Below are 23635 nucleotides of genomic sequence, written 5' to 3'. Positions count from 1 at the left end.
CAAAATTGCCACTTGGAACAAGTTATAAATTTTTTAGACTCTATTTCAGAGATTACATATAACATAATTCACTTGAATATAGGTATGGTATAATAAGAATACACAATGTTGAGGTTTCAGTACATATATATATATATATGTGTGTGTGTGTGTGTGTGTGTGTGTGTGTGTGTGTGTATAGTGTGTATATATGTGTGTGTGTATGTGTGTGTATATATGTTTGTGTATGTGTGTATATATGTGTGTGTGTGTGTATATGTGTGTGTATATGTATATGTGTGTGTGCATATATATATGTGTGTGTGTATAGTGTGTATGTATGTGTGTGTATATATATGTTTTTGTGTGTGTGTGTGTGTATATGTGTGTGTGTGTGTGTGTGTGTGTATATGTGTGTGTATATGTATATGTGTGTGTGCATATATATATGTGTGTGTGTGTATAGTGTGTATGTATGTGTGTGTATATATATATGTTAGTAGTTTGTATTTAATGCCTGGAAACCACATAAATAAAAGCTGATTATAAATGTATTACACCGCCAAGTTGTATTACTTTACATATACTTTTTCTCTCTCACCTTATCCCAATAGAGGCGGAGCTGACAGAGCCAGTCAAAAGCGTTGACGTCACAGCAGCCTGCTTTAGCCAATTTGTCAATGACATCACGTGCATGGACCTCCACTGTAACCAAGGCGACAATCTTGAGGCGCAGGATCTTGGAGAGGTTTCCCCTGATGGCATCAGAGTAGCGGTGCAGCATGGACACCTGCCGCATGACAAAAGCTTACACATCTTCTCGGTGACACTTAAAGCACTGCTGAATGTGACATGTTATGACACAGTGTTTATGGGTACGGCATGAATGCAGCAACGTTGAGAAATGTGGATTGTTTTGATATATGCTGCAATACATGATGAAATTCCAGTGACCACATGCTTGAAAATCAATATTTAAGACAGCTAACAATCAGTGTGTTTATGCCATATGAAAATAAATCAGTGTGTTTGTAGGACGGCGGGGAGGGGGCCTTCAGCTGGAAAAGCGCCTCAAGTCACCTGTTTCTTCTTCATGGATCTGAGTGCGGATTTGTCTGCTCTCTCTTTGCCTGTAATCAGGGATTTAGTGACGTCTGTGGTCCACTGGATTTGGCTAGCTGTTATCAGCATCTGTTAAAAAAGAAACACACACAATTTACCACATGCTCACCCACCCACTCACCCACCCACACAAACTGAGATTACTCACCTGTCCTGGCCAATCTTTAACCCACTTGTCCCTTTTTCCAGTCATTTTTTTGAGGGCCAGGCGGCAGTTCTTCAGACTGTCCTTCAAAGTCCATCGCATGGTTCGCTCAACGTCACACAACCACGCCTACTCTCAAACACACGTACAAATAAACAGAGATGTCGAAGTTAACGTGCGATAGAAATGTTAATGTGAGAACCCATTAAGACCACAGCCTGAAGCCCAGCTGTTGAACCATGCACGCTATGCTCCCTTCAATGGAAGCAGGTTATAACATTTTTGGAAACCGCATTCACCCTATTTTCATGTGTTCAGAGAAGATCTATAATAATGCCTATATTTTAACAAACTATTTAATCACAGATTAAACTATCACAATTAATTATTATCATAGTTTGATGTTACTATGTTGTTTTTACCTCCACTGGCCCCTCTAGAAGAACAGGATGAGTGAACTCCACAAACTCTCCATCAGCAGAAAACATTCCACCAGCCTCAGACTTACTACCACTGATCCCCACCTACACACACACACACACACACACAAGCAGAGTACGATACCGTGTGTATTCTCGCTGTGGCTGAATGTACATCCCTGGCCATGACCCAGACCAGAACCCACATTAGAAAGCCTAGTAGACTGGGTAATGATATACTGAAATAGCTCACGTTTCTATTGACCTATCAAAGCCCTGGACTATTCTATCATGGCTTTATGACTCCAGCACTGCTGTCCATGCCTGAACTGGTGTGGTGGAATGTACCTTACTGATGCGAAGATTCTTGATGTTGTCAAAGCACTTTTTGAGGTGAGGCTGCACTGCGTCTGGGTTGCGCGATTGGCCCAGTATCTCCAGCAGTTCGTCATTGGACAGGAAGTAGAAGCGTGGAAATATTTGTCTCTTGGTCTCCAGGTACATGTCTAAAGATTTCTGGATCTCCTCCAGCTTGCTGTTCATTTCAGACAGCTTCTCGGGCAGACCTGGCACAGAGGAGCATGAGTCTAAGGCTTGTGTTCTCCTTAGCGCTTCCACATTATTCACTACTGCTTGCTGAGCCCTGATTTAGGAGAATTCTCAGTGGACTTCTTTCTGCTTTCAGGTGGAGATTTATGAGCATGCAGAATCCAGAGCAGTCAAATAACCGGTCATGTTTGTCATTACACCTCCCCAGCACCATGCTAACTGTTAGACGCACTTTGTTTTGTTTTGTTCTGTGACCTGCAATTTATATTTTTGAAAACACGGATTCCAAATTTGTGAATGGTGCTGTATTTTCAAACCAAGTCACAAAACTCAATGTCAAATTTTTTGTTTTGTAATTTACCAAAACCACATTTTGTGCTCCTTTCCTTTAATGAAACGGACTAGCCTAGATCTCCAAGATTTCATGCCCCCGTTATTCCTTTCAATTTCTATCTGAAAGCTGTTGTGAATAAGCTTTTTTTTTCCCATCTGGGGACAGCTGCACCCTTATTTGTACCTGGGTGATGTGTCCCTCTCAGTGCGTTCTTGTCCTTGTTCAGTCGGTCCATTATGGTTTTCCAGCTGGAGTTGATGTCTTCAAACTCTGTAGACTCGTGAGGCAGCTGCTTACGAATGTCCTCCCCTAGGAAGATGTTCTGAGGGAGGGAGAGAGTTAGAAATGAATTGTGAAAGGAATCACAGGTGTGTATACAAAGAAACACATACACACACAGGAGATCTTGTCTGACAGCCGCTGTGTACTCTCTTCATCACTGTTAAAAGAACAGATGGCTCTCTGCGCTCGTGCTGTGGTGTGTGTTTGTGCAATCATCAGACTGTGTGTGTTTATGTTTATGTATCACTCCAGAGATACTGGGGTCAAGGCTAACCCAGTGAACCTTCAGCAGTACAGACGTGCTGTTGTGTCTCCGCATTGATATGGGTTTCATTAAAGGAAACGGAGTGGGATTTTACTAATTTCTATACGTGTGAGGTAAGGGTGAGTCACTGAAGGTTTGCAGATGTGCGTGTGATTGTGATGAACACTCGGTTAACCCCCTGATCGCGTGTATAAGAAACATGATGCTGCAGGGTGTGAAAAAACGCACAGTGGTATGGGATAAACACATATGGAGTACGAGTGTATGAGCTCACGTGTGTAAACGATGTACGTAATGATGGATTTTTGTGCTTGCAAAGGTGTGAAACAAGTGGGAGTATAATCATATATGTGCATCGGTTTTAAACTGCAATTAAAACCCCATTTCCAGGACAGTTAAGACACTTCCAAAAATCCCAAAAAAACACAACATTAATTTGTTAAATGGCTTGAACTTTAATTTAACTGATAAAAGTACACGACAAAAAACTGAATCTACATGAAAACTGCCTGAAGACACAAGCAAAACTGAACTGAAAAACTTATATAAGTATCACTGTTCTGGAAAGTTCTACAATTAGCACTTGAACTGGTATCAACTGAGGCCACAAAAGGCTTAACATTTCCAAGCAAGGATGGGCTGTTGATTCACCACTTTGTGTCCAACATTGCGAGGAATAGTCAGTCAGTTCAAAGACCGTGTTTCTCAGTCTTTCACCATCTGCAGTTTATAATATCACGAAAAGATTCTGGGAGTCATCACGGTGCATAAAGGCCGGGGGCAGAAATCGCTTCTGTATGCATGTGTCCGTCGAGCCCTTAGGTGTTACCGCTGGAGAAACTCACGCGATAGACATAGCCACATGGGCTATGGGAGCACTTTGGATAATCATTGTCACTTAGGACACTCTGTTACGCATTAAGAACTGCAGCCTGGATGTATATTACACAGGTGAGTTCTCTGATATGGATGGAAAAATGATACAAACGAGTTCTGTGGTCAGACGAGTCCAGGTTTCATCTTGTTTTGGGGAAAAACGGACATCCCAAAAATGAAAAAGACAATGTGTTACCAACAAAACATGCACAAACCAGCATCTGTGTTGGTACAGGACTGCATCAGTGCCCACAGCAGAGGTCTTCTGCAGATATGTAATGGTACCATTGATGCAGAGGCGTACATTGGTGTTTTGGAGAGACACATGCTGATGTCGGGCCACACGGTGGCGCAGCAGGTAGGGACCTGGAGGTTGTGGGTTCGATTCCCGCTCTGGGTGACTGTCTGTGAGGAGTGTGGTGTGTTCTCTCTGTGTCTGCGTGGGTTTCCTCCGGGTGACTGTCTGTAAGAAATGTGGTGTGTTCTCCCTGTGTCTGTGTGGGTTTCCTCCGGGTGACTGTCTGTGAGGAGTGTGGTGTGTTCTCCCTGTGTCTGTGTGGGTTTCCTCCAGGTGACTGTCTGTGAGGAGTGTGGTGTGTTCTCCGTGTCTGTGTGGGTTTCCTCCGGGTGCTCCGGTTTCCTCCCACAGTCCAAAAACACACATTGCTAGGTAGATTGGTGACTCAAAAGTGTTCGTAAGTGTGAATGTGTGAGTGTGTGCGTCGCCCTGTAAAGGACTGGCGCCCCCTCCAGGGTGTATTCCCGCCTTGCGCCCAATGATTCCAGGTAGGCTCTGGACCCACCGTGACCCTGAATTGGATAAGCGGTTACAGATAATGGATGGATGGATGGACATGCTCTCCATTCATGTTTATTTCAGCTGGACAAAGCCGACCTCATTCTGCACAGGTTAAAAGAATATGGTTTCATAGACATAGAGTGCATGTGATTGACGGGCCTCTGTGCAATCCAGATCTGACTCCTACATGAATGACGCAACATGAAGAGGAGAATCAGACAAACAGCAAACAGCAAGAATGGGCAAAAATGCTCACCTGCAAACAATTACCAAAGGGTTAAAAATGATATAAATACACTATATTTAATTTTCATTTCATGTTCCAACTTTTCATGTGCTTGTCTCTGTGTACGGGTACCTCCAGGTACATCCACTGTCTCTGGACAGTAAGGATCATCTCGATGACCTCCAGCACTAGCGACAGGCAGCGCTCCCAACGGTCCACCTCCTTCTCAAAAGCCCTGACAAAGCGCGAGGCTTTCATAGTGGACAGAGTCACCTGGTTATCCTCCAGAGCCTGAAACACTTCCTCTGTACCTCTAAAGAGAGCAAACACACAAGTACAAGAAAATCAGAAGACTAGCAAACACTCAGGGCAAAATACACAAGCCAAACTGCAGGAGGCGATTGTGTTAAACCAATAAATATGAAGACAAAACACAAAGGCTTATTTTTATTTTCTTGTAAAATATCAGAATGATGGTGCATCAAACATAACATTATGACCACCTCCTTGTCTCTACACTCACTGTCCATTCTCTCAGCTCCACCACTTTGTCATCTTGCTTTCACCCTGTTCTTGAAAGGATCCCAACAGGACCACCACAGGGCAGGTATGATTTGCCCTGGGGGATCATTCTTTTTTGAAATTGTGGTTGTGTATTATTGTGTGTTGTGATGATATAAGTGGATCAGACACAGCAGTGCTGCTGGAGCTGTTAAACCGAGAATAGTTCACAAACCAAAAGATACCAGCCAATAGCGTCCTGTGGATGGCGTACTGTGCCCAATGAACGATTAAAAGACGATCAGCACAAACTGTGCAGCAACAGATGAGTTATTGTCTCTGACTTTACATCTACAAGGTGGACCAATGGGGTAGGTGTATCTAACAGAGTGGAGAGTAAGTAGATACAGCGCTAAGGATCCACCACTCAAACGATACCTGCCCATGTCCATTTTACCAGCTCCACTTTCCAAAGAGGTGTCTTGTTTAGTTCAGCAATTACAGATGGTAGTCCATCTGTTGCTCTGCATGCTTTGTTACCAAACCACTACAGGACCACTACAGTGCAGGAGTTATTTGGGTGGTGGATCATTCTCAGCACTGCAGTAATGCTGATATGGTGGTAATGTTTCAGTGTGTGTTGCTATGGCATGAGCGGAAGAAAAACAGAAGTGCTGCTGGAACCAGTCCTCTGCAAATACCAAAGGTCAAGCGTGATGTTTCATGTGTGCATTATGAATATGTATGTAACTGTGTGTAAAATGTTCAAAGTCTGTCCCTAAACAAAATACATTGTTTAAATCGTTCTGTTTAGAAACATTTCACAAATTCATGACTATTTCGTCTGCTCTGACTTTATAGTTTCAAACACATTCTGTTGTCATTCATTGATTATCTGTAACCCTTATCCAGTTCAGGGCCACGGTGGGTCCGGAGCCTACCTGGAATCATTGGGCGCAAGGTGGGACGCATTCTGAAAGGCCGCCAGTCCTTAACAGGGACAGACACACACATACACACACTCACACACCTACCAATGTGTGATTTTGGAGCGTGGGAGGAAACCGGAGCACTCGGAGGAAACCCACGCAGACACAGGGAGAACACACCACACTCCTCACAGACAGTCACCCGGAGGAAACCCACGCAGACACAGGGAGAACACACCACACTCCTCACAGACAATCACCCGGAGGAAACCCACGCGGACACAGGGAGAACACACCACACTCCTCACAGACAGTCACCCGGAGGAAACCCACGCAGACACAGAGAGAACACACCACACTCCTCACAGACAGTCACCCGGAGGAACCCCACGCGGACACAGGGAGAACACACCACACTCCTCACAGACAGTCACCCGGAGGAAACCCACGCGGACACAGGGAGAACACACCACACTCCTCACAGACAGTCACCCGGAGGAAACCCACGCAGACACAGAGAGAACACACCACACTCCTCACAGACAGTCACCCGGAGGAAACCCACATTGACACAGAGAGAACACACCACACTCCTCACAGACAGTCACATGGAGGAAACCCACACTGACACAGAGAGAACACACCACACTCCTCACAGACAGTCACCCGGAGTGGAACACGAACCCACAACCTCAGGGTCCCTGCACCACTTTCCGCCCCATTCTGTTTTTTTCTACAAAACCAGGACTTACTTACTAACTTACTATTTATGTTTCATCATGGTCATTTATGTTTCCACTTAGAAGCTAGAACTACCTTGGTTGCCTGATTCTCGCAGACTGAAGTTCAAGTCCAAAAATAAGCACATGCAGGCATGCACACACACACACACAGTTTCTTTTTAAAATGTACCAGGCCTGTCAAAGTTCACGGAGACAATGACATTTAATTCTACCTGAATTTTATTCATCATTCACCTATTCTTTCTTCAGCACACGCACAAACAGACACACACACATACACACACTGGCCAAGGCAGTAGAGCAGCAGGAAAGATGCAGCAAACAAAAGGAAAGGACAAAGTGAACAGCAGTGGCCCTCGACCCCCTCCTTAGCGTACAGTGTTACCATGGCAGCAGCCTCACGCCGCAGCCGTCGCCATGCCAACAGCAGAGCCAGCTTTACTGCAAAGTGGAGACACAGCTCCTGGCACCACATGTGCACACATACCCATTTGCACAACCACACTCTTTCCCCTTTTTTCTGCCTTTCATTTACACCGCTTTGCCCTCAGACGAACAGATAAGTCAATGATTCAGTGTTTTTCTTCTTCATTTACACATCGATCCCTCTCTCTGCATTAGACCCACACTATGGAAGCTGCAGGTGTGTGGCAAATGATTATTTCATCACAGCCTCCCTCTTGTCGATCACCTCCCCTCACTGTAATTGGAGCCCCTCAGTGAGATGTACAAGCTGATGGCAGGTAAAACCAAACACACACACACACACACAAAGGTGCATCCAGAGTCTCATGCCTGTGATGGTAATGACTGTTTAAGCTTTGAAAGACAAAGCTGCTGGAAAAATCTGAGGTAACATTGAGAATAATTTCCTTACTCCATTTTATTGTCATCATCTACAGCAGAACTCATTCATTCATTCATTCATTGTCTGTAACCCTTATCCAGTTCAGGGTCACAGTGGGTCCAGAGCCTACCTGGAATCATTGGGCGCAAGGCGGGAATACACCCTGGAGGGGGCGCCAGTCCTTCACAGGGCAACACACACACACACACACACATTCACTCACACCTATGGACAATTTCGCCAATCCACCTACCAACGTGTGTTTTTGGACTGTGGGAGGAAACCGGAGCACCCGGAGGAAACCCACACAGACACAGGGAGAACACACCACACTCCTCACAGACAGTCACCCAGAGGAAACCCACGCAGACACAGGGAGAACACACCACACTCCTCCGGAGCGGGAATCGAACCCACAACCTCCAGGCCCCTGGAGCTGTGTGACTGCGACACTACCTGCTGCGCCACCGTGCCGCCCTACAGCAGAACTTCTCAACACAACTCATTATTGGTTTATGTGGTACAGTGATCCCTCGTTTTTCGTGAGGGACGCGTTCAAAGACCACCCGCAAAAACGAATTAACGAAGTAGAGGAAATATTTTCTTATGTATTTATGGAGTATTTGGACTTTTAAACCCCTCCCTGTTACTGTTAACAACCCATCCTTTGCATTAAACAGTCGTTCCCTAATGTTTTTCAGCTGCAACTACATGTGATATCCTACCAGTTTCTTTAATAGAGTCATTCCTCAGCTGTGCTTTAGCGTCAGTAAATTTCACTCGGATGTGGACATGAACAACACAAGTACAGGAGGTCCCTTGGGTTAAGTCAGTCCTGAGTTACGATGTTTCGTGGTTACGACACATCTCCCAATTACTGTATAAAGCCTTGTTTCGACGTAAGTGGTTTTGCGTCGTAAACGTCGTAACGTGAACTTCGTGTGTGGTGTGCGCGGCGGAAGAATACACGGTTACGCGGCTCGGGACCGAGGAGGATAGGTGTTAGGATAGGATAAGTTCTTACAGTATGTTATTTACGTACAGTACGTACGTATGTTCCGACTTACACCGAAAATTGGTTTACGACGCGACGTAGGAACGGATCAACGTCATAAGTCGAGGACCCCCTGTACTGTACGTAAGAAATACTTGTAAATGATATATTTTGTCACCTAGAGGCCTAGTCTAATACATGTAAATAATAAAAAAATACTTTTAATTTACACACCATAAGAAAATGACATTTTTAGGCAATATAGCGGCCATAAGCCCCCTTGAAAAAACCCGCGAATTAGCGAATCCGCAAAAGATGAACCGTGAAGTAGCGAGGGATCACTGTACTGACACACAATTAAACATTATCAAGATGAACTCTTTATTCCATTCTAACGATGATATCAATGTGGTTGTATCAACAAATACTCAGTGAGGTTCTCTTTGATATAATTCTATTAAGACAAAAAATGCTGAATTTATTTATTATTTTTCCCTACATTAGTCTTTTTTTCCTGTGAATCTGAGACTGACCTCAGGGCTTTTGGGTTCACATCGTAATCAAACATTAAAGGGGATTCACAGTTACAACTCAGAGCCCACGTGGTTATGGGTGATGTTGTTTAAGTTCTACTTTAAGGGACACTCAATTTCCACTTGCGATCCTTCTAGCAATCCGGTCTAAACTGTTTTACCAGATCCTACATCTGATTAGAACTATGATCAAACGCGGCTGCAATATATATTCAAATTGCATCTGAATTTAACACTCGATCTAGACAGATGCAAGACAATAACAGAGTTTTCAACAAGCTTCAGACAAACCGGGAAATTAGTTTAGTAATACAGAAAAATCCTTTCTCAAAACCCATTGTGGAGAAGTGTTATTATAGGGTGGCTGAGATCTTCCCATGGAAAAGGAGTGCAGTTTATGGCCATAAAATGCACATGTAAGCTTGTGTGGTAGTTTTGTACATAATATGGGGTTAGAAAGATCTGTTTTAAATGCATTGCGATTGGGTTGAGTACCAGGAGCATACATTATACCCTCTTATGTATGATATATTTGCTCTGTATAGGTCCCAAACTGAGAGAAGTGAAGAAGTCCAGCACTACAGTGATTATACCATGCACTGTAAAACATTTCTTGTAAATTTTACAGTAAAATACTGGCAGCAGAGATCCCAGCCATTTACCATATTTTTACAGGAGCACTACTGTATTTCAAATTTACAGCATTTTACTGTAATTGAATAATACATTAATTTACTGTAAATACCGTGATTTACAGTAAAATACTGGCAGCAGAGTTCCCAGCCATTTACTGTATTTTTACAGGAACACTACTGTATTTCAAATTTACAGCATATTATTGTAATTGAATAATACAATAATTTACTGTAAATACCGCGATTTACAGTAAAATACTGGCAGCAGAGTTCCCAGCCATTTACCGTATTTTTACAGGAACACTACTGTATTTCAAATTTACAGCATATTATTGTAATTGAATAATACAATAATTTACTGTAAATACTGTGATTTACAATAAAATACTGGCAGCAGAGTTCCCAGCAATTTACCATATTTTTACAAGAACACAACTGTATTTCAAATTTACAGCATATTACGGTAATTGAATACAATAATTTACTGTAAATACTGTGATTTACAATAAAATACTGGCAGCAGAGTTCCCCGCCATTTACCATATTTTTACAAGAACACTACTGTATTTCAAATTTACAGCATATTACTGTAATTGAATAATACAATAATTTACTGTAAATACCGCGATTTACAGTAAAATACTGGCAGCAGATTTCCCAGCCATTTACTGTATATTTACAAGAACACAACTGTATTTCAAATTTACAGCATATTACTGTAATTGAATACAATAATTTACTGTAAATACTGTGATTTAAAATAAAATACTGGCAGCAGAGTTCCCAGCCATTTACTGTATATTTACAAGAACACAACTGTATTTCAAATTTACAGCATATTACTGTAATTGAATACAATAATTTACTGTAAATACTGTGATTTACAATAAAATACTGGCAGCAGAGTTCCCAGCCATTTACTGTATATTTACAAGAACACAACTGTATTTCAAATTTACAGCATATTACTGTAATTGAGTAATACAATAATTTACTGTAAATACTGTGATTTACAATAAAATACTGGCAGCAGACTCACTGTAAATTTACAGCAATTTTTTACAGTGTGGTTAAGGGGGTTTAACTCCATGCCCATTGTGTCAATTTTCTTTTTTAATATTTTTAATGCTCAGCATCTGCATTCTTTCTTTATGAGCTAGTTTTACTGTAAAACGGGAAAACTCAGGAATCATACGGTTATTGGGGTTCACATTTGTTTAAGGTGTTTACAGCAGTCTGAGACCAAATGTGGAAACCCCCCACATTTCACTTGTTAAAGAGGTATAGGATGGAATGCATTTGACATTTCATTCATTCGCCTAGTATTAACATAGTACACAGGAAGCTCAAATTCCACATGCTGATCTTTTCCCTGTGGCCAGATGGACACGCATATGTTCCACATGCTCCAGTGGCAGATTCTGTTTAAGGGGAAATGGCTGAAGTCTCTGAATGTCTCACCCTCTGTTTGTTGGGCAAAATAGGACTGATTAGCTAATAAGTTAAATCACAGTACACAAAACGCTAAAATGTATAAGGCAGGATTAAGTGGCACTGAAAAACATCAATATTTTTAGCCCTGAATCCCTTATGAATGTTGGCTCTAACAAACCTGATTCAGTTCACAGAGGGCTTCATCATTAGCTAATGAAATGACTCAGGTGTGTTACAGTGGGGAAAACATAAAACTGTGCAGTGTAGGCGGGCCTCCAGGACTGGTGTTTGCAAACAGTGATCTACATACACACACACACACACACTTTCTCTAACAGTGCCCAGGAGAGGGGTAGGAGAGGGGAAGGCAAGAACAGGTTGTCATGGTAGTGAGGGAGTGAGTGTGATTTTCCTTCATCAGAAGGAAAAAGAGATAGAGAGGGGGGGAATGCAAGGGAAAATGAATACGGAAAAAGGTAAGAGAGAATCCCTTGGGCAGGAAAAAAAAAAAAAAAAAGAGAGAGAGAGAAAGAAGAAATGTGGTTCACTTGACCTCCAGTGACAACATGAAAAGAGGCTGAAGCTGGCACCTCAGGCATCTACTACTACTCCTCACTCACAAATACAAACACACACACAAAAACACACACAGCCCAAATGAACATTTTATTTAAAACAACCATTTTCATGGAGTCTAACTTCCTTTTAAAGTACTTGTACACACTGATTATTTTGGAATCTACAGAAGAGTCAGTTTTCCAATTTATAAAAAAAAAAGTGCTCACAGCATCACGGTGCTATTAAAGTTAGAATTAATTAAAGTTACAGAACCCATCATTCAAATCATTCGTTACAACGAGCTGTGGAAGGCTTCTGCTGAGCTGATCTGTGGGCTGATCACAAAGATGCCTCAAGTACGAGTTGAGTCTTGAGTCACTGGGGTGCAAGTGTGAGTCAAGCCTAGTAGAGAATTTTGGTTTAGTTCCATTAGCTGTGGGCGCTGCGCAGTGCAAACGTAAACCCCTGTGTGAGAACATGTCAGGCTCAACAGGGTTTCAAATGACGAGTCTTTCATGAGAGAAAATCCTTTAGTTTGAAGGACAGAATGTCATAGATTGTATAGACAATGTATTTTAGAGCCCCCCCGCCCCCCATTTTAAAGGGAACATTGCACAACATTGTAAACGCTAAACAGATTAAAAAAATGTGTTTTGAAGAAAGTGTGTTTTTTCAAAACAATCAGAAGCAAAACAGCTCTTTCAATGCAGTTAATTAAAATTTGCTATGCCTCAGCACTACTTACAGTAAATAGTTTGGGAGCAGGATCACACCTGAACTCCAGATAAATTTCCATCTCTGCATTCAGTACCTGGGGCAAAGTCTTCACTCTTAACCAAGTGGTCTCCTTTTCAGGCTTCTCCATCACCCCTAGCTATGTTCTACAGGTCAGCGTGTCCATTTCGCCTAGAGATCCAAAGAACTCCAGCCAAGTTCTCTTCTTGTATTTCTCATATATCCCAGCACTAACTACTGCTATGTAAACAGTTACAGCTCAACTCTGAGAACACGTCCTCAAACACTGTGAATAAGACCACTCTGAGAATATTCACACACACAGAGCAGGGTTCAAATGTTTAAAACCACCTTAAATATATAAAATAATAACATATACAACATGAATTTCAAAATAAATTATGTTTCATGTATTCAATAATTCAATAACGTCCTTAAATGATATCAAGCTCAGGATCAATTGTCTTGCACTATTGTTTACTCTGCCCTGTACATTCAGTATCCTACCTCCTTCTATTACGATTATCTTGCACTATTGTTTACACTGCTCTGTACATCCAGTACCCTACCTCCTCCTATTACAATTATTTTGCACTATTGTTTACACTGCCTTGTACATACAGTATCCTACCTCGTCCTATTACAATTATCTTGCACTATTGTTTACACTGCTCTGTACATCCAGTATCCTACCTCCTTCTATTACAATTATTTTGCACTATTGTTTACACTGCCTTGTACATACAGTATCCTACCTCCTCCTATTATGATTATCTTGCACTATTGTTTACACTGCCTTGTACATCCAGTATCCTACCTCATCTTATTACGATTATTTTGCACTATTGTTCACACTGCCCTGTACATCCAGTATCCTACCTCCTTCTATTACGATTATTTTGCACTATTGTTTAGGCAAGGCAAGGCAAGGCAAGGCAAGTTTATTTATAGAGCACCTTTCATACAGAAGCAATTCAAAGTGCTTTACAGAAAAAGAAATTACATTAAAAGCCAGAGTAAAATCATAAATTCCAATAAGACAATTACATAAAAAGAGTAAAATGATTAAAATGATTAAAACAATTTAAAATGACAATAAATGAAAAGAAATAAAAGAAATAAAATGCCGTTACAGAAAAGTGCAGAATATTTTAAACTGAGCTGTAAGCCTGCTCAAACAAGAGAGTTTTAAGTCTTGATTTAAATGTGTCTAACGTTGGGGCACTTCTAATATTCTCAGACAGCTGGTTCCATTTAAAAGTGGCATAGTAGCTAAATGCTGCCTCTCCATGTTTAGTTTTGACCCCGAGGCAGGACTAACTGACTAGTTCCTAAAGATCTGAGATCTCTGCTCGGCTCATATCTCTGTAGCAGATCTGATAAATACGCTGGTCCTACCCCATTGAGACATTTATAAACCAGTAATAACACCTTAAAGTCTATTCTATAACAGACTGGTATCCAGTGTAAGGATTTGAGGATGGGGGTGATATGATCTCTTCTTTTGCTCCGAGTGAGAACTCTGGCAGCTGCATTTTGAATCAGCTGAAGCTGTTTAATGGTCTTTTTTGGAAGTCCAGCTAAGAGACCATTACAGTAATCAATCCTGCTAGAAATAAAAGCATGGATAAGTTTCTCTAGGTCTGGTTTAGTCAGAAAATCTCTAATCTTACTGATGTTCTTAAGATGGTAAAATGCTGATCTAGTAACCGCTTTAATATGACTACTAAAACTGAGATCTGAGTCCATTGATACACCAAGGTTGCGAGCCAGTTCTTTAGATTTGAGGGCTCTCGAGTCCAGATACGTAGCCAATCTTTGTCTCTCAGTGCTATTCCCAAATAGTATAATCTCAGTTTTATCTTTATTCAGCTGCAGAAAATTGTGTCCCATCCAGTTTGTGATGTGTTCAAGGCACTTGCTTAATAAGTCAACTGGGCCAGAGTCGTTTGGGGACAGGGCCATGTAAATCTGAGTATCATCTGCATAGCTGTGATAGGACAGCCCATAGTTCTGTAGAATCTGGCCAAGAGGAAGCATATATAAATTAAATAAAAGTGGACCAAGAATAGAGCCCTGGGGGACACCACAGGTTACTGGCATGTTCTCTGAAATATTATTTTCTATTTCTACAAAGTAGTTCCTGCCTTCCAGGTAAGAAATGAACCACTTCAGGACTGTTCCTGAGAGTCCAACACAGTTTGCGAGTCTATCTATAAGAATCTTATGGTCAATGGTATCAAAGGCAGCACTAAGGTCAAGAAGTAATAGAAGAGATACCTTTCCAGCCTCTGTATTTAAGCGGATGTCATTAATTACCTTGATTAGAGCAGTCTCAGTGCTGTGATTAGACCGGAACCCGGACTGGAATTTACACTGCCCTGTACATCCAGTATCCTACCTCCTTCTATTACAATTATTTTGCACTATGGTTTACACTGCCCTGTACATCCAGTATCCTACCTCCTCTTATTACGATTATTTTGCACTATTGTTTACACTGCCTTGTACATCCAGTATCCTACCTCCTTCTATTACGATTATTTTGCACTATTGTTTACACTGCCCTGTACATCCAGTATCCTACCTCCTTCTATTACGATTATTTTGCACTATTGTTTACACTGCCCTGTACATCCAGTATCCTACCTCCTTCTATTACGATTATTTTGCACTATTGTTTACACTGCCTTGTACATCCAGTATCCTACCTCCTCTTATTACGATTATTTTGCACTATTGTTTACACTGCCCTGTACATCTAGTATCCTACCTCCTCCTATTACGATTGTCTTGCACTATTGTTTACACTGCCTTGTACATCAAGTATCCTACCTCCTCCTATTACGATTATTTTGCACTATTGTTTACACTGCCTTGTACATCCAGTATCCTACCTCCTCTTATTACGATTATTTTGCACTATTGTTTACACTGCCCTGTACATCCAGTATCCTACCTCCTCCTATTACGATTGTCTTGCACTATTGTTTACACTGCCTTGTACATCAAGTATCCTACCTCCTCCTGTTACGATTATTTTGCACTATTGTTTACACTGCCTTGTACATACAGTATCCTACCTCCTCCTATTACGATTATTTTGCACTATTGTTTACACTGCCCTGTACATCCAGTATCTTACCTCCTTCTATTACAATTGTCTTGCACTATTGTTTACACTGCCTTGTACATACAGTATCTTACCTCCTTCTATTCAATTATGTTGCACTATTGTTTACACTGCCCTGTACATCCAGTATCCTACCTCCTTCTATTACGATTATTTTGCACTATTGTTACACTGCCTTGTACATCCAGTATCCTACTTCCAAATCAGGTTATTGTCTTCAGTCAGTGTCCCATTGTCTCATGTATGTCTATCAGTGAGCTGCTGGTATCGTATGTCCTGCACTTGTCTTCTGTTTGTACACTTTCATTTATTTATATACTTATTGAATATAGTCTATTTTTTGTTAAATGTTACTGCATCTTGGAGAGGACAGTAACATAATTTCAATCTTTGTATGTCCTGTACATATGCAGAATTGACAATAAAACTCTATAGCTCTGTTAATCACTGAAGATCCTTCTACATCTCCAGTTTTATTCACTTGCCTGAAAAAAATATAATTGGGCTTTATATTGATAAAAAAAAAATCATTAATTGCAAATTTGAATGTATATGGTACACATGCTCTTCCCCCAAACACAGCGACCTGTAACCAAGACGTGTTCTGTCCTAACACACCACACTCACACATGATTAACTCTGAGAGCTAACCACACCCACCTTTCAGATGAATCCCTGCAGTCAGGTATGACCCATTCTCTCCCTCATAAGCAGTTTCTTTCCAAATCAATAATGCTGCTCTGGCACAACTGTCAGAATACAGTGCTGCCAAAGTCTGGAATATTTGATACTATGAAAATGCCCAACCAGAATCCAACAAAGTGACAGTCAGCATAAAAAAATGTTTGTGATCACTCACTCTATTTATAGTACGTGTTTTGTTGGCAAAAAAAGAAGATTAAATCACTCCAGGCTGGCTGACACATGATTTTGTTTTTTTTTTTTACTTTTACACACCTAAAAGCTCACTTTTTCCTGCAAAGATAATGATCCAATAATTTACACAAATCACATAGAATTGTTTAAATTCATGACTATTTATCATCCCACAGCTTTCTCAATGTTGTCTATGGCTTTCATCTAAAGCTTTATAATGCACTGACTCTCAGCTGCTGAGCAGTAAATCCAGGGTTTAAACCATTACCTGGCTTTATGAAGTCTGAGTGTATAAAATCATTTATTTTATATGTTATTTTTAACTTATGCATCGTATAGTTAAGAATATACACTTAGGTTTAAAGAAAATAGCAATCATTTAAAAGGATGAAATTAATAATAAGAAATCAAGCATGAAAATGATAAATATGGGACAGTTATTTTAAGCGTGTTTGTTATACCTATTTATCTGCAGACGCCGTCTCATCCTGCTCAGCAGGACAAAAGTGTATTACATGCTCGAGGGGGAGAAACTGCTCTTTTTAAAACCCATTTATGATTAATAGTACAGGAAATGCATTTAACCTTCAGCTGCACTGAACTGCAGTATCTGCATTCAATTCAAGTCTGTTTCTGTAGGCACACTCAAGTACCTCCCATACTGTTGTATGGTTAGCATTGCAGGCGAGAGAGAGAGAGAGAGAGAGAGAGAGAGAGAGACAATGAAAAAAAAAGTGAGAGTGAGCAAGAGACAGAAAGAGAGGAAGCTGTAAATAGTCACACACACACACACAGCGGGACACAGAGCTGTACTCATTTTTGCTCTTTCCAGAAGAGTACAGCTCACTGAAACTCTTATTCATCATCGAGTAGATCTTCAATCTGTATGTATGTGTGTGTGTGTGTGTGTGTGTGTGTGTGTGAGAGAGAGAGAGAGTGTGATTATGCATACAGCCAGAGTGTTCATTTGTGTGTAACTCTACGCCTGAGGGCATGTTTGTGAAATGCACTGTGTATATGTGTGTGTGTGTGTGTGTGTGTGTGTTGATTGAAGGCTTGTCTCAGAGGAGCAGAAGGTGAGAGACAAGCAGAGGAGACTGACAAAGAGCTCACTACAGCTCCACCAAACTCTCATACACACAGTGATTTTTACACTAAACACCACTTTTTCATGTTTACTTCCATCATACTACCCTCAAACACACATATTCAAACACATACAAGCAAACACCATCCTTAACATCCATCCTTCTGGTTTTCTAATGTCTCTAATGCCTTTCTGTCTCAAGCATACACACAAACACACACACGTCAAAAATTAAAACAAAATAAATAACTTTGTGCAAAAAAAAACAAAAAAAAACAAAAAAAACACTCCCTTTGATTTCATCCATTTCCAGTCATTTCCAATCATTTCCATTCAAAACAGTCACAACTGGAGTTTCTTAAATGAGTCAGAAGAAACAATACAAGATGTGGTGTATGCAAATCTTTGGTATTTGGTTCTGTTGGACCATTCAAACCAACAAACCACCAAACCACACTTAATGCTTTCATTATTGAGTGATAAGAACTTTTGAGTCTCCAATCCACCTACCAACGTGTGTTTTTGGAGCGTGGGAGGAAACCGGAGCACCCGGAGGAAACCTACGCAGACACAGGGAGAACACACCACACTCCTCACAGACAGTCACCCGGAGGAAACCCACGCAGACACAGAGAGAACACACCACACTCCTCACAGACAGTCACCCGGAGGAAACCCACGCAGACACAGGGAGAACACACCACACTCCTCAAAGACAGTCACCCGGAGGAAACCCACACAGACACAGGGAGAACACACCACACTCCTCACAGACAGTCACCCGGAGGAAACCCACGCAGACACAGAGAGAACACACCACACTCCTCAAAGACAGTCACCCGGAGGAAACCCACACAGACACAGGGAGAACACACCACACTCCTCACAGACAGTCACCCGGAGGAAACCCACGCAGACACAGAGAGAACACACCACACTCCTCAAAGACAGTCACCCGGAGGAAACCCACACAGACACAGGGAGAACACACCACACTCCTCACAGACAGTCACCCGGAGGAAACCCACACAGACACAGGGAGAACACACCACACTCCTCACAGACAGTCACCCGGAGGAAACCCACGCAGACACAGGGAGAACACACCACACTTCTTACAGACAGTCACCCGGAGGAAACCCACACAGACACAGGGAGAACACACCACACTCCTCACAGACAGTCACCCGGAGGAAACCCACGCAGACACAGGGAGAACACACCACACTTCTTACAGACAGTCACCCGGAGGAAACCCACACAGACACAGGGAGAACACACCACACTCCTCACAGACAGTCACCTCCTTGTGCCACCCACAAACACCATTTTTTAGAAAACTTTGTAAAAATGTCATGAAAATCTGTCTGTGATTTATTACTTCTCATGAAAATGTTTTTAACTCACAAAAGGAAAATATTCTCATTGTTTTTACTCACCAAGTTGATTGTGTTTTGTAAATATACACAAATTTTAAATGTTATGCTGGCACTACAAGACAAAAAATTTTGAATGGAGCAAATTAAGAGTGAAATGTTTATAGAAAATTCATGTCACATTGTTTTGAAGCATTACAGTATAAACACATGAATATAAGACATAAAAGGCTCAGTGTTTTCACGGCTCATGACTTTATTCCAAACTCCATGAGAGAATTGAAAACATTTCAAAAACATAGTTTTCAATGCAAGATTGCAAATAATATACGTCTTTTATAATTTACCATACTTTAAATTATGAAATGATGCAGTAAATCACTGGCTGGACACATGTCGAATGAACGAAGGGTTCACCACTCTGTCAAGAAATGCAACCTTCAAAAGCCAAACATCAATTACATGCAGATCTCTAGGTCCAAGCTAATGTTAAATGGTCCAAAAGACATGATGTGGTCAGTGGATTCCATATATCAACATGTCACCACAAAAACAGACGGTATGTTTTCCGTACTAATGACGAATCCACACTGTTATCAACAACAGGTGCCAAGCCAACATCTCTCATGGTTGATGGGCACTTCAGTGAGAACGGTGATTTGCATCTTTGAGAATTTTCCATAGATGTGGAGGCAAACATAGATTAGAGAGACACAGTTTGTCAAGAGAATGTCTTTGACTGGGAAATCCATGGTTATTTCAACAAGACAATGCCAGGCCTCGTTTTGTATGTGCTACAACAACACGTCTGCGGACACACACAGTGTGTGCAACTGACTGATCTACGCCTTTAGCCCACATCGGCCTCCTACGGTGCTTCATGGGGAAGAATGTTAGTCAACAGCATCCATGGACTGCTGAGAAACTGAAGTCTTGTATCAAGAATGGGCAAAACTGCTGTTGTGTTTAAACATGCCTCTGTCCCAGCGTTTAGGAGTGTGTTGTTAATATTTACACTACACAACCTTTTCACACTGGATTTATTTTCTTTGTACATTTGAGAGTTCATATGGAGGTTTGTACCCTCTCTGGCCACTTCATTAGGTTCACCAGCCTTGCGTTTAATGCCCATTTTCAGTGCTGTAGTTACACTGATGTTGTGGCGATCGTAGGGGACTCATCGAGTAGACAAAAAGAGATTGTAAGTGCATCAGAGACAGCAGTGTTTTTAAACACTGTGTACATTTAATGCCCTCTCTAGACACAGCAGCTTTGTGGGTCCACCTTGGAGATGTAAAGTTACTGATGATTGCTCCTGTGGTAGCATACAGGGCCCTGACTTCAGCACACAGAGTGTCATACACACCCATATGGACACTTTGAGTCGCCAATCCACCTACCAACGTGTGCTTTTGGACTGTGGGAGGAAACCCACGCAGACACAGGGAGAATACACCACACTCCTCACAGACAGTCACCCGGAGGAAACCCACGCAGACACAGGGAGAACACACCACACTCCTCACAGACAGTCACCCGGAGGAAACCCACGCAGACACAGGAAGAACACACCACACTCCTCAAAGACAGTCACCCGGAGGAAACCCACGCAGACACAGGGAGAACACACCACACTCCTCACAGACAGTCACCCGGAGGAAACCCACGCAGACACAGGGAGAACACACCACACTCCTCACAGACAGTCACCCGGAGGAAACCCACGCAGACACAGGGAGAACACACCACACTCCTCACAGACAGTCACCCGGAGGAAACCCACGCAGACACAGGGAGAACACACCACGCTCCTCACAGACAGTCACCCGGAGGAAACCCACGCAGACACAGGGAGAACACACCACACTCCTCACAGACAGTCACCCGGAGGAAACCCACGCAGACACAGGGAGAACACACCACACTCCTCACAGACAGTCACCCGGAGCGGGAATCAAACCCACAACCTCCAAGCCCCTGGAGCTGTGTGACTGCGACACCTACCTGCTGCATACATACAGTGTCACTGTAGTTACTACCTGCTCAGTGGCGGCCCTTGGACATTTTTACCAATGGTCTACAGAATAAAGCAAAACAAATATGGAGAGAATTTCATGGACTACAGTCTGTAACTGCAGAACTAAAAAGCACATGTGTATGCTGAGTAGACTTTATCACCCCATGGTGACATGACTAGCTCAGGAAGTTTGTGTATTGGTGTATAAACTAGACAGATTACACACACTGCAAAGTGTGCACTCATATGCGCGTGGGATGTCCATGCATTTGTGTTTATATTGTTACTTGGAGGGAAAAAAAATAAAGAAAAAATAAAACAGCTTAACAGAGCACTGCTATTAGATCAGTACGTTATATCAGACAAATCTCTGATATCTGATTCAGATATCGTAATCAGCATCAGGAGGAAAGATGGATTAGCGCATCCCTAAGTATTCGAAAGTATATTAAAACAGGAGACAATGCAGCAGGCAGCGACGGAAACTATACACACATTTCAAAGGACACAGAATAATCAGTAACAAATGCCTGGCAGGGCTGAGTTTAGAATAATTGAGAACACATCCATGAATGACAATTCCGCTATGTGTATACAACATAGTGGTTCTTTTCATCAAGAGCACAATTTAGTAACTTGTTTGAACGGGCTTCTTGTGCGTGTGTTTGTGTTTATCGTTTGTGTGTGTGCGTGTGTGTGTGTGTGTGTGTATCGTGGGAGGGCACTGGGGGAGTCCATGTCTTTTCCATTCTTCCACAGGTAGTGAGTTTAACAATCCTGCAATCAACTGACTCCAGTAGAGCACTCCACCCTGTCATACCTCCTGTCACTCTCTTTCATTTCCTTCTTCTCCACCATCACTTCTTTTATTCCTTTTCTCTTCTCTCCCCTCCTGCCCATTCCCCCTTTCACTCTCACCCCCGTCTCTTTCCTGCTCTCTGACCAATCAGTGCATTTGGCTGAGGATGCTAATTGAATTGAGCTGCAGGTCTAATTCTAATCTGCAGCAGATGGCCAGAATATTCCTGCTTCCTCCAGCAACAGCAGCAAAACAGCAGTGAAAGCATTCCTCCTCTCCCTCACCATCGCCCTCTCATTCTCTTTTCCTTTCTATCTATCCATCTCCGTGTGCCTCAAAAACACTCAGGGTGCGCGCACGTGCACACACACACACACACACAAACACACATACACTAGGTGGCAGTGTTGTGCTTTGCAGTTGCACTGGCCCTTCAGTGAAGACATAATAAAGACACAAATCAATGGCGATAATTCTGAGAGCTCTGCTCGACCTGGGCAGAGTTATAATTTGAGGCCTCACACTGCATTTGGAGAGTAAACACTGTAAGCACTAAATCACACAGAGAGACAAGCACGGACACACGCAGGCCTCTCTAATGTGATAAAAGTAGAGCACAAGGAGAACATAACCTCTCTTAATGATTATCATCACAAAGCGAGCCTACGAGTCTGTTTATCTGTGCTCCGCTCTGTATCTGTGCATGTCCACTGACAGGTAACCAGGTGTAGCCCTGTACTGCACTGTGCAAAAGTCAGAGACCATTTAATGTCCCGTCAAAAGGACCTTTAAGCAAAAGTAGATTTCATTTTTTTCCGTGTCTACAAAAATTCCTAGAAATTACACAGATCATTTAATGATGAATATCAAATGCTGAAGTATTTAGTCTCTTCTTCTCACAGTCCAAGTAAATCCCACACAATCCATGATGATTTGTCTAATGAGTACTTTGATTAGCAAATTTCTACATGTTAATGCTGCTTCTTGAGAGCTACACATCCTTTCTGACCCAATGCCTTGTATTATTATTTTTTTAAATTATTATTATTATTAGGGCGGCATGGTGGCGCAGCAGGTAGGTGTCGCAGTCACACAGCTCCAGGGACTTGGAGGTTGTGGGTTCGATTCCTGCTCCGGGTGACTGTCTGTGAGGAGTGTGGTGTGTTTTCTCTGTGTCTGCGTGGGTTTCCTCCGGGTGACTGTCTGTGAGGAGTGTGGTGTGTTCTCCCTGTGTCTGCGTGGGTTTCCTCTGGGTGACTGTCTGTGAGGAGTGTGGTGTGTTTTCCCTGTGTCTGCGCGGGTTTCCTCTGGGTGACTGTCTGTGAGGAGTGTGGTGTGTTCTCTCTGTGTCCGCGTGGGTTTCCTCTGGGTTACTGTCTGTGAGGAGTGTGGTGTGTTCTCCCCGTGTCCGTGTGGGTTTCCTCCGGGTGACTGTCTGTGAG

The 23635-nt window shown here is 42.2% G+C and overlaps 1 protein-coding gene across 1 annotated transcript in view; it reads right to left on the bottom strand.

The window, feature by feature from the left end:
• The window catches only part of dnah2 (dynein, axonemal, heavy chain 2), a 208028-nt gene that overhangs the window by 93668 nt on the left and 90725 nt on the right, over positions 1-23635 (bottom strand). Inside the window, exons 29-35 of the mRNA XM_066680491.1 lie at positions 5129-5309; positions 2732-2870; positions 2014-2231; positions 1669-1770; positions 1250-1375; positions 1060-1170; positions 581-769 (exon numbers count right to left, since the gene is read on the bottom strand). Coding sequence (XP_066536588.1) covers positions 581-769; positions 1060-1170; positions 1250-1375; positions 1669-1770; positions 2014-2231; positions 2732-2870; positions 5129-5309 — 1066 coding nt within the window. The remainder of the gene's footprint in view (positions 1-580; positions 770-1059; positions 1171-1249; positions 1376-1668; positions 1771-2013; positions 2232-2731; positions 2871-5128; positions 5310-23635) is intronic.

The sequence above is a fragment of the Hoplias malabaricus genome, chromosome 9, assembly GCF_029633855.1.
Source record: "Hoplias malabaricus isolate fHopMal1 chromosome 9, fHopMal1.hap1, whole genome shotgun sequence".
NCBI classification, from domain to species: Eukaryota; Metazoa; Chordata; class Actinopteri; order Characiformes; family Erythrinidae; genus Hoplias; species Hoplias malabaricus.
The sequence above is the reverse complement of the archived record's forward strand: the minus strand, read 5'-3'. Positions and strand labels throughout refer to the sequence as shown.